General features: G+C 48.0%; 1 protein-coding gene across 1 annotated transcript; it reads right to left on the bottom strand.

Annotated features, from left to right (window-relative positions):
* Positions 1 to 241: 241 nt before the first annotated feature.
* Positions 242 to 1364, bottom strand: LOC109749615 (early nodulin-like protein 17). The gene is made up of 2 exons (XM_020308563.2): positions 1148 to 1364; positions 242 to 1031 (listed from the first exon to the last, which is right to left on the bottom strand). The coding sequence occupies exons 1-2, from the start codon at positions 1362 to 1364 to the stop codon at positions 646 to 648; spliced, it is 603 nt and encodes a 200-aa protein (XP_020164152.1). The 3' UTR covers positions 242 to 645.
* Between the last annotated feature and the right edge of the window lie 11313 nt (positions 1365 to 12677).

Raw genomic sequence — 12677 nt, 5'->3', positions numbered from 1 at the left:
GCCAACAATCTTGTATATGCAGCAGGCCACATAGGCCACGCAGGAACGGAGCAGGCGCTGTAGCGAACGGAGATGCTGGCTGGAAGGTTCGATCGACCAGTTGGAGTTTTTACACGTGGGACGTACTGATGATGTGGATAGGCTGCATGTCAACAGAAATAGCATAGTGGGGATGAACTATTTAGGTATTATAGATATGCCTCAAAGAACTAATTCTGGATGCTTTTTTATTAATAAAGCAAAGGGGCTACAGAGGAAATGGTCCAGATAGCCCGAGCATCGTGGTCAAACCCATCACGGAGGGATGCTACGAACGTGCTGAGCGGGCACACGTACGTGCGTAACTGACGGTTTGCAAAGGTCACTTGGTTGGGTCGCGTTCACGTCGTATACCAATTGTTCACCTGTAAGTTGTAAAATTTACCCTTTGGTTAGTTTTGTATTCAAGGCTGCATTTAGTTTCTGGATCGAACAGAGACACAAAGTAAAAGTATAAAAAAAACAGAGTTGTTGTTTACACATGCGAAGGCGGTACACGATACATCAAACCGAACACTCTGATACTAAATCGATGGTCCTTGATTATCACACGCACACCACATACTAACGAACTAGTCAATTATTTTAGCCTACACTAAGATTTGCTCACATAAAGCAGGCCAGGACCAATGTTGCAGCTTGTGCCATGGCGCGGGCGAGAGGCGCCACGAATGGCCCTCCCATGGCGGATGAGTGCTCCGTGGAGGCCGGCCCTGGCTCCGGAGATGATGGATCCGTCGGGGCCTCTAACGGCGACGATGCTGATGCCGGCGGCCGCTGCTCGGGGTCGAGGACTTTAATTAGGAGCTTCTGGCCATCCTTGCAGTGTCTGAGGTTGGAGCTGGCGAAGTAGACGAAGCCTGGCGCGTCGAGGATGAAGAGCGTTTTGCCATCCCTCGGCCCGGGGCCGGTGCCGATGCCCGCCGTCTCGTTGCAGTGGTAGTAACCAACCTTGCTCACCTTGATCACCGAGTCGTTCTTGTACACGAACTCTGCATGCATGCATGTCCATTTGCATTCACCGCAGAAAGATTAGGTCGATTTGGTCTCCAGATGGCAAATCAATGGAGCAGAAGACCCCGCGTGCGCGTGATCAGTTACTACGTACCGACGGAGTCCCCGACGAAGAAGGTTATGTTGGACGCCCACTTGACGTACGCCATCTCCTTGTCCGCCTTCGGGGGCACGCGCCACCCGTCAGGACCGCCGACCTTGTACTTCTTCCCCTTCGGCGCCGCGGACGCCGTCGGGCAGAAGACGACGAGCACCACGACGAGCGCCGTGAGACGGATCGCCAGAGACGCCGCCGCCGCAGCCGCCGCCATGTCGATCGTATCAAAACCGAGCCACGGGCGCCCTCAGCAGGTTCACCGCCCGCCGCCCGCCGCCCGCCGCCCGCCGCCCACCGATGATCTCCGAAGAAGAGGAAGTGGTGTGTACTGTGTCCTACCGGCGCGCGGAGCGAGGAGAACTGATTGGATGATGAGAAATTTATGGGGGTACAACGTTGATCGAGTAGTGCCGATCGAGAAGTGGTAAAACTGATAGGGTCGAGGGAGCGTGCATGGATGGCCAACCCAACCGATTGCCAATTGTGGTTAGGTCCACTCGGCGTCGCTCGCGCGCGGACGGAGGTGGCGAAACGTGGCGTTGGACTCTCACCAGGCAGTTATTAGGGCAACTCCAAACCCAAACGGACCTGGATTTTATTCGCTTTTTGTTCGGTTGGGAAAGTAAAATGGACAGCGGACAACGGCGGACATGCGCACACGTGCCTGAAGGAAATGTTACGAGCAGATACCAGATGTGTCCTACGCTCTAAGTGTTACGAGCAGATACTAGAGTGATCCAGGTCCACATCATTGGACAATAATTAAAAATATTTTAAAGTACCTCAAAAGGACTGAGGAAATATTCTTTGTATTTGGTGGTGAAGTGCTCATTGTAAAGTATTACACTGATGCTAGCTTCATGACTGATTTCAGATGACTTTAGATCTCAATCAGAGTTTGTATTTACACTAAACGGTGGCATGGTAAGCTGGAAGAATTTGAAGCAAAGTACTGTGGCGGATTCTACAATAAAGGCATAATATATGGATGCTTTGAAAGCCGTGAAGGAGGGCTACTGGATCAAGAAGTTCATCACCGAGCTTGGTGTAGTTCCCAGTGTGCTGGACCCGATGGAGCTCTATTGCGACAATAATGGCGCCGTGGCACAGGCAAGGGAACCAAGGTCTCACCAGAGGTCCAAACATATTGAACGCCGATTCCACCTAATAAGAGATTTTGTGGAGCGTGGAGACATGAAGATATGCAAGATTCATACGGATCTGAATGTGTCTAATCCGCTGACGAAGTCTTTACCACGAGCAAAACATGAGCAACACCGGAATGCCATTGGTGTTAGAGAACTTATGTAACTAGATTATGACTCTAGTGCAAGTGGGAGACTGTTGGAAATATGCCCTTGAGACAATAATGATTGTATTATTGTATTTTCATGTTCATTATTAATGTTTCTATGCTAGAAGAGTATTGGTTCGTGAATATGAGATTCAGAGGATAACCCAAATACATGTGTGGAAATATAAACACCAAGTATTCCCTAGTCTAGCTGCTAAGAGTAGCTCATGTATTGATTAATCATCTTGTTTTCCTGATCATGAGCATTGTTAGGAGTAACAAGGATGTTGTCAATAATGAGAACACATTGTTTTCCAACTTATGAATGAATGAGAAATGTTATCGTTGTTACGTTATCAATACTTCATATTACTTGTTCACGTTTGCATGCATTGTCCCTTAGACCATGTGAATATTGCATCTCAACATGCCGGGTGGATACTTTGGGGTTCACCACATGTCACTCCGTAAATGGTTGTGAATACATGACTTACGTGTATTTCGGAAATGTATGTCTCGATAGCAATAGTTCAAGACTGTTATTTGCTCCTCTCACGATAGAGAGATACTCTCCGGGCCCACACGGTGTTACAGTATCATTATTTTTTGGCCAGACACTCGTGATGGAGATCACGGGATACCGAAACACAGACACGAGTAAAGAGAACGATACCGGTAACGAGGATAAAGGTATACTGATCAAGGAGTTGAATCACAAGGATACATAATTATCTCACCACGGGTTTCATAAACATATCGCGAAGCAAAGGGAATGGTATTCGTAAACAAAGGTTCGCTCGAGAACTTCGTGAATATGTGGGAGTTAATAAGGGTGTCCAGACCCCGCTGTTAACTATTGACCGGAAGGGGTTCCGGGTCATGTCCGCTTATTTCCGAACTTGTAGGGTCACACACTTAACGGGTTAGTCCTGATTACCGGAGAAATGAGAAATGAGTTAAAGGAGCACCAAAACAGTTTTGGTTAGTTCCAAAAGTGTTTCGGATGGTTTCAGAACAATTTTTGGAATTTCGGGAAGGTATAACATGATTTCGGAAAGTCCAGATCTATATATGGAAAGTTATTGGGGTCACCGGAATGGGCTCCGGAGACATCTAGAAAATCAGGATTTTATTTGTGGAAGAAAGTTGTGAGGGACCGTCATGAGATGACGACCCCTAATGGGCCAACGGGGGCCCACAAGGAGCACCACAAGGACATGGCATGGCCTAGGCCGAATCCTACTAGGAGGGGAACCTTCCCTTCTCCACCAAGAGAGGGAATTAACAAGTCGGGGGTTTATTATGCACAACCCAAAGAATTTCCCTCTGTAACTAGCTCCATCAAGCCAATGGTCAGCCGCATTCCTTTCCCGAGCACACTGCACAATAGTCGCCCTATTGAAAGAACTCACCATCTTTCGACATCGTCCATGACAACTGATGCAAATGCTCTGTAATCTGAGGGGTCAAGAATAGCTTGGACTATCTCCATAGAATCGGACTCCACCATCACTGACAGAATGCCTAGCTCGCCACCGAGATGCAAACCATCGAGTAGAGCATATGCCTCCATAGAAGATGCATCCATTGCATGTTGTTTATATGAACAACATCCTGCAATGAAGGCTCCTAAACTATCCCGTAATGCAGTTGTTGCTCCCGCACCATCATCAACATGATATCTAGCATCCATATTCAGCTTTAGAACACCTGAAGATGGCCTTTCCCATCTTAACTTCCTCATAGGTACCTTGGTTTTGGTAGCAAAAGCATTTGCAACGATGCCTCATATGCTCATGGCTGTTCGTATCGGAGATCCATACTTCTTATCATGGCTGGTTTTTCGATGATTCCAACATAGATACCACGTAGCTACCATAAACAACTCAACTCCATTTGTGATCGGAATCTGTGCCTCGCCCGCAAGGTCTGAACAGAACAACTTCTCTAGTATGATCAAACCAGCACGCTCATGAGCTGCAGCCTCATCGATAGTGGGCCTCAACCCTAGTTTCTCCCAGACCTCCCTTGCCCTTTCACAGGTAAATAACATATGGCGGAGGTCCTCAGCAATAGTTTTGCACACTGGACAGATTACATGATGGCCAGTTAGTGTACAGTAGCACGAAACTATCCCATGTAAAACCCTTCCAATTAAAAACGTGATCTTTATGTTTTACTGTTCTGCAACAAAATTCTTTCCAAATTGGGTGAGCATCAACCCTCCCCTCTCCTAGGTTCAAACAAGCTTTCCTTCTATGTTCAGTCTTGTGCTATGGAATGCAGAACGAACAATAAAGCAACATGACTTCAAATAATGACATGAGATGAAGTCAGTTTGTCCATGAGACGATAACAAAAATTGTAAGATCCTTTCCGCATCGAACGGCAAAAAAATATATTTACACCAATTGCTTGTCCCAATTCCGTGATATTGGATCAATGATGTCTTGAACTTGCTGCAGAAAACATTGCCCCCTAGGGGTCATTACCTTGCGGTCTTTTTGGGATCCACTGATCCGCCAAAATATCAATTGAAGCACAAACCCCTGGTCATCAAGTCGCCCCTTGTTTGAAAGTTTTCATACCTTCCATGATAATCTGCCATGTGTACGACAAACTTTTCTTCAAAGTAGCATTCATCAAGTCCCCATCCGGGCAATATTTGGCACACAAAATCTGAGCACATAATCAATTAGCGTTCGATAAATCTCCAACATTTTTTTTGCCTGCATGGCTTTATTGAAACAATGCAGATCACGAAATCCCATACCTCCATCATTCTCAGGAATGCACATCTTCCACCACGCTTTCTAGTTATTCTTCCTTTTATCATGCGTGTCACCCCACTAGTATCTAGCAATGGCATCACAAATAGCATTACAAATATTCTCCAGGATATTGAAAACCGACATGGCATAAACAACGATAGCCTGTGCCACCGCCTTCAGGAGCGTTTCTTTCCTGGTGATCAACAACGCTTTTGAGATCCACCCATTGATGAGCGCACAAATGTCACGACCGGTTTTTCGGGATATTAATTCTCCAGAAAATGGCCGTTGTGCTCACCAGCCCCAGGATTACTGTTAGCTGATGAGGCACCAACTTGATACAAGAAAATCCAAGCAAGTACAAAAATATGTAGTACAAGACCTTTGTGGCCTATGAGTACAACACTTGGTGTCTAGTGGTTGATGGCGGAAGCGGTTTGTGGTTCATCTGCGTCTATGGGACTCCATTTCCCACAAGAACAGCTGACCAGGATAACTCCTATCTTCGCGAGGCTGCTGACAACACTGCGTAGGTTCCGGGGCCGTCGTCGTAACACTCTTCTCCGTGCAAGAAAATCTGGCCAAGACAACAGCCAGGGACAAGCCAGTGAGTACGTTTGAATGTACTCGCAAACATCAAGAACACGGGTATAATATATCAAGGGAAGAATCATGTTCCGAAAATATTCTATGATCATAACGTCAGTCACGAGATAAACAAAAATATTCATGATGCACGCATGCGGGTAATAATAACCAAAAATAAAATACTGGGTGCCAAACGAGGGTCTGAATGACTCCTCGAGAGGAAACAACAAAAATAATAATGCCGCAGTCGGGCGTCGGGGCGACACCACATAAAGGGCTTATAAAAGATAAATAAACAACAAGCATTGCCGCAGTCGGGCGTCTGAGCGACACCACATAAAGGGCTTATATATAAAAGAAACAAACAAGCATGCCACAGTCGGGCGTCTGAGCGAAACCACATAAAGGGCTTATAAATAAAATAGTTGCAGTGAGTATCCAGGAGGTGGAACCGTCCCAGGGATACTCAATAATTTAAAGTAATGAAAAGGGGTTAGTCCACAATAATCGTAATCATAATCGTCACAAGTCACAAGTCATGATCCAAGTTCTGGTTTAACAGTTTTTCCTCCGAAGACCGACACTTGACCTATCCCAGACTGTAGTCCTTAACCATGGACACGGCTATTCGAATAGATGTATAATCTCTGCAGAGGGTGTACTCTTTACCCACGGGTAACGGATTTCTTTAGTCCATCGGGACTAATTCCGTCTACGGTCTTTTGATTGAAAACACGCCTGACCTGCACACACCAGCTTAACTCACCGATGTCTGGAATCACCCACAACACCTGTCAAGCCAAACTCTAAGTGGGGAGGCTACAACCTCGACGTAGCATGGGATCAAATTTCTATACGCGCGCTCTAAGGGGTGGCCCCCCTCTCGGTCCCAACCGGAAACACCCATGCCCCCGGACCGGATGACAGGCTTTAATCCGTGGCCACGGGACCCTCATCACGGCCTCTCTGTACGGTGTGTGCTAGGACGGGGTTGACAACTTACTGAACCGTACCCTACCTAAGGCAGGGACGAGTGGTAGTACCAGGCAAGTATGGGGGTTACTGGACAAGACTCGATCTAAGGCCGACTCAGGAGGTTTAAGTGTTCCCTGCATGATTAGCACAACAAAAGTATTTCCATTAACAGGTAGACTTATCACTCGTCAAGCCTCACCATGCCATACCGGACATACTCGTCCCGACGAGGTACTAGGGACAAGCCCGTGCCTACCCAAGACCACGGCTTTCCCGGCTCCCTTCCGGTATGCAAGGGAAGCTTACGAGGATGAATACCATCACCAACATATCCATTTATCACAGCAAGAAAATTTCCCCTATGCACTCATGCATATGATTTTTATCGTCACATAAAAATAAAGTATGTCCCATGACAAAAGGTGCTGTAACCATATCAAAACACCGCACAAAATATTATGCCAGAGTTCAGAAATGCTTGCCTTCAAGTGTATGCATGTGGGGGTGCACTTTTGAAAGCTGCCTTTTCTCCAAAAATCCTATTTTGAGAAATATTCAAATAACACACATTTCAAAAACAGTACAAAAAGTTGTCCCAAATATTTTTGAAATAAATCTTGAAATAAACTAGGTGAAATTTGAGAGAGGTAGGAAAAAGAATCAACTCATTTGGATTTTTATTTTAAAAGTTATGGCCAGTCAAAGATCAGTCAAAGTTCTGTTTTAATAAAATCAGAAAAAGGAAAACGCTTCGGGGGAGAATACGTTTTCAAAGCAGAGAAGGCGTACTCCGGTCTTTGCGCTTTCACTTAAACAGAGAGAGCGACCGCGTGGGTCACTGACAGTGGGTCCAGAGGGCTCACTGGTCAGGTTTGACTGGTCTCCCCCTCTCCCCTTTCTCTGTGCCCGAACGGTGGCAGGGCTCCGGCGATCGCCGGCGGCGAATGGCGGCTCCCCACGGGGTCCCGAGGGTGGGGATGGATCCGCATGACCGAGGCGGTCCTCCCGGTGGGCGTTAGGTAGGTGGGGACGGAGGAGGTCACCGGCGGCGAGCTCCGCGGCGGAGGGGGCTACGGTGGTGGAGTGATATTTGGGCTCCGGTGGTCCTTGGTCGAGCCTGAGGTGCTGGGAAGCTCTGCAAGACCATGGGGGGGCGTCTGGTGAGGTTGGACGGACGGGAGAGGGCCTAGCTGCGATGTAATGCACTGGATTGCGGCGACGACCGAACTTGCCGGAGGCGGGGAAGAAAGCTCCTTCCCGTCGATTGCTGGCTGCGGGAGGGCTATGGGGGTGGCCTGGGGTTGCTTGAATGTTCGGTGGAGCACGGGGTCTCTTTATATAGGCGCTCGAGGCCGGCTCCCGCGGTGGTCGAGGATAAGATCGCCGGCGACCACTTTTCTGTAGTTGCAGGGCATCGTGGCGGCGACGAAAGCGTGCCGACGAGCAAGTGGATGAGCACGGGTTGTTCCCCGGGGCAGCTGGCGCACGCGGGTGGCTTGGGCGGCGCCGTCCACGGCAGTGCCCGCTGCCGACGCCGGCGTGCCGCCAAGGCGGCGCTGTAGGGCGCCAGGGAGAGCTTGGAGTGTACTGGTGAGAGGGCGAGTGCCTGGCGTTGTTCGGCAGGCGAGCAGGGGCCAGAGATGGGACGCGTCGAGGGTGGTAGAGCGGCGCGGTGACTCAGTGCGCGCGCGTGCAAAACGTGCGCTCTGGGCGCGCCCAGAGCACGCACGGCAGGTGCTTGACGGAATGCCAGTGCGCGCTGGAGAGCTTGGGTGAGGCTGGTAGCTAACATGCCAGAGTTAGGGACAACTAGGAGGCTAGTGGACATGCTGGATGGGTCAGGGGTTCAAGTCCACAATGCAAACCAGAGGACATGTCAAAAATTGTTCCTGCACACAGGGTGTTCGACAGAATGCCATGGTCAGCTAGGCAACTCTTGGGGTGGCCAAACTCTCCAGATCCTAGTCTCTTTAGGAGCTCAAGAAGGTGGTAAGGTTAGTTTGGCAAAAACAGACAGTTGATAGTGCAAGTTTTGGAGAAAACCAGTTTTGGGCAGAAACTAAAGGCTAACATTGCATGCACCAAAAATACTCCAAAGGGTCCAATCTCCTGGACTTAAGAGTTTGGTAGGGAGGACTATAGGTAGGAGAAATCTCAAAGGTACTGGAGCAAAATAAAATGGGGTTGCAGTGCAAAACACCAAACTGGACCAGAATAGAAATGAAGATGATTCACTCAAATTTTACAAAGAACATCACTGGGTTTTTGCATGAAGTTGAATTATATGCATCCCCTGGCATCACCAAACACTTGAAAGAATTTTTAGAAGAATATTTAAATAGGTTGTAGTGCAAAAAGGGGCTCCAAATTTATGAAACATCATTTAAAAAAATAAAGCTCATGAAAAATAATTATGCAAATAAATCCACTGATAAAGAATTGATTTTATAAAGAGGGCACACAAGTCCAATAATACTTTTGGGAAAGTTTCCACTAGAGGTAAAAACTCACAATATTAAAGAGAAGAGGGTTTTGAAATCAAGGAGAAATCCAGAAAATAAAAATAAAATTTTTATTTCCTGGCAAAATTTTAATTAATAAAACAAGGTCAAAATTTTGGGGTGTTACAACAAACTCCATCAACAAGGTGTTGGAAGCAGTCACTAAGGTCAATTCCAACCTTTGATGGTAGGCCCAAATATTTATCTGAGATAGCCTCTGAAACAATATTAAGTTGTATACAAATATCTGCCCGCGTGTCTGGACTGAAAACACATGGGATTTTGCACCACTTACCAGCTGTCCTGAGCTAGCACAATACATAGCTAGAGCATTTTTATGAGTGATGTGGCACTCAACGTATCCGCCCTTATCAAGATCAAGGAGTCATTCGAAAATAACATGGGAAACTGATCATGCGCTACGGCACACCATAATATCTTGGATACCACTGACCAACTCTTCATGCACTAGTAGACTAGATAAACCTTCAATACAAAGCTAATCAGAGGCCTTGTATACTTTGAGGCATGATTTTTTCAATCGCCATAAGAAAATCCCTGCAGAAGATAATAGTAAATTAGAAGCTAGATTTATTGAAGAAAAGGTCAGGAAAGCTGTGCTTGACACCTATTCCAATGTAGCTCCTTAGCCTGATGGGCTGCATTTTATGTTTTCCCAAACTTTTTGGGACACTTTTAAAAGTTATCTGACGGCTATGTTTGAATCATGGTATGATCATGATCTGGACCTTTTTAGGCTAAATTTGGCCAGGATTACTTTAATTCCTAAAGAGAATGATGCTAAAGAAACAAGGAGATTTAGACCTATTAGCCTTCTTAATTGTTGTTTTATTTACTAAATTTGTGACTAACATGCTTGTTTTTTGATTGGTAGATTGATCTCTAAAAAGCAAACTGCCTTTATAAGAGGTAGATGCATATTAGAGAGTGTGGTTACTGCCCATGAGGTGACCCATACTACTCATTCTTTAGGGAAGAAATGGGTGATTTTGAGAATTTATTATGAAAAGGCATATGATAGGGTCAACCTAGATTATTTTTATGATGTGCTTGAGCTGAGAAGCTTTGGTATGAAATGGATTAAATAGATTAAGAGTGTCACTCAACATCGATCCATTGGGGTTAAGATCAATGGAGAGGAAAGTGATTTTTTCATTACCAGTAGTTGTCTGAGACAGGGGGTCCTTTTCCCCCTTTTCTCTTTAATCTAGTTGTTGATGTTTTGCTAAGATGATTGTTAAAGGTTCTTAGGCTGGATTAATTAGAGGACTATGTGTTGGGGATATAACTACTAGGTATGACCCGCCCAGGAGGGGCCGGGTTATGCCACTAACGGCTTAAAGATGAAGAGGCCTAAGAAGATGGCGGTTCATAGAGCAAGCTTATTGGGGGCCCAAGACCCGAGGACGACTTTAGGCCCATGGATGTGAACCCCCATATGTTAACTTGTATTGTAAGGCAAGCTTAGTTAGTTACCGAGCCTGACACATTGTGTATGAGCCGGCCGGGACTCTGTAAGCCGCCAGGCATCGACCTGTATATAAAGGGGTGATCCCGCGGCGGGTGAAGGCAAGAAACAACTCATCGAGAACTAGGTCAAGCGTGTCCGCTCCCTGGTAACCGTTCATCAAGCAATACCACCTAAAGCAGGAGTAGGCTTTTAACTCATTGAGAGGGGACGAACCTGGGTAAACTCTCTGTGTCCTTTGTCCCATTTAACCCCTTCAAGCTAACCAAGTTGCGATGGCTCCACACCTAAGTCCTTTTGCTAGGGCATCTGCCGTGTTAAGTCGCGACAGTTGGGGGCCACCGTGGGGCCAGAGCGCGATGGTTTCGAGTTCTTGAAGGGCAGCTTCGCAGGGACCAAGGGATACGCCGTGGGCCGGATGACCAAGAGTCGTCGCGGCAAGCTCTACATCGACGACGCTGGCTGGGGCCCCGAGGCCGGCTCAATTGAGTACGGGTACCGGGTCCACTTTGGCAGAATCCATGTCTTCATCGGCAAGATCGGCGAGTCAGGGCCTGAGCCGGACACCTGCACCGACATCATCGAGACGGCTCAGTGTGCACGACCCACCAAGGTTCAACCCACCGTGAAGCACGCTTTCGTGGGTTTTACTCAAGGAGTGGATCTTGAGGAAGGATCTGTGTCCAGGGGAGAGACGGTAATCTGTTCTGATGATGAGTCTTCAACTGGTGAGACCGATTCAATGTATCAACTGCAGGATGGCAGGCTTGGGGGCTGTTCCGATGGCGACAGTATTCCGGACCCCTATGAGCCGCCGAACAGGGTTGCGATCTTCATGGCCGGCACACAACCGGTGCTCGGTTCGACGACTGCTGCGGCTATGACCTCCAGTTCAACGGCTGCAGCAATGGCTAGTGCTAGCGACTCTGTGCGCCCGCCGGCTCAAGTATTGTCCGAGCTCTTGGAGGCTTTAGCGACCTTATTGACCGCGGAGGTGACACCAGAGAATCAAGCACAACATAAGGTGGATGTTGCGAAATTGCGAGATGAGATAGCTCAAGCCAAGGAGGAATTCAATGCCGAGAATGCTAGGATGGCAACGGAACGAGCGGCTTTGGACGCTCAGGCACAACAGGCAGAGTCGTTCCGGCTTACCTTGGATCAGAACGCTTCAAACACCGTTATGAGGAGGAGGCACCAGACCCGTCTACCCACAGAGTTTGAGGCTAGGAACCTTTTCAACACGCCTGGGGTAGGAACCAGTGACCCGCCCGTGGTAAACCGGGCGGTTGAGGCGCCCGCGACTAGAGCACCGGTTCGGCCACGGGCTGCAGACCCGCCTCGTTTTAATGTGACTCCGCCTGAGCATCTTCCGACACTGCCGAGTCATTATTCTAACCCGTTGGATAATATGATTGCTGCAGCTACGCGATTGGCGGCTCTCCCTGTTGAAGGCGAGTCTCGAGCCACAATGGGGATACGGAGGGCCGGCGAGCTTCTTCAGACAGCGGTGGCCCAACATGCGGCTTACTCATACAGTCGTGAGCGGATTCATTAGACCCCGCGTCCAAGCCGGAGTTATAGGAGGCATATTGATTCGCCAGCAATTTCAAGCAGTGAGAGGCACCATAACCAGCCTCGTATGCATGAACCGCAGCGTGCTGGTAACGATGCTCAGGCTTTGGTGGATCAGGGTAGGGCGCGTCGCGAGGCTGAACTGGTGGCTCAGTTGGCGGCTCAACAACAATCTCCGACTTACCCAATGGCGTCTGTGGAGGCAGGAGTGACTTCTAGAACCCTTGGTGTGCCATGTTTAGTGCCGGCTCTACGTAACGAGTGCTTGCCTAAGGATTTCAAGGGCCCCGCAAGGTGCCTAATTACACTGCGGATCAGCCCCGAGAGGCCTGGA

Source organism: Aegilops tauschii, chromosome 3, assembly GCF_002575655.3.
Source record: "Aegilops tauschii subsp. strangulata cultivar AL8/78 chromosome 3, Aet v6.0, whole genome shotgun sequence".
Taxonomy (NCBI): Eukaryota; Viridiplantae; Streptophyta; class Magnoliopsida; order Poales; family Poaceae; genus Aegilops; species Aegilops tauschii.
This window is presented reverse-complemented; position numbering and strand designations above follow the sequence as displayed.

What these genes read in the sequence shown, in the direction of transcription:
- LOC109749615 (XM_020308563.2), bottom strand. Translation starts at nt 1,364, where the DNA reads ATGGCGGCGGCTGCGGCGGCGGCGTCTCTGGCGATCCGTCTCACGGCG. An exon ending in CTTCGTCGGGGACTCCGTCG is followed by an intron (nt 1,032 to 1,147) that starts GTACGTAGTAAC and finishes GCATGCATGCAG; the next exon opens with AGTTCGTGTACAAGAACGAC.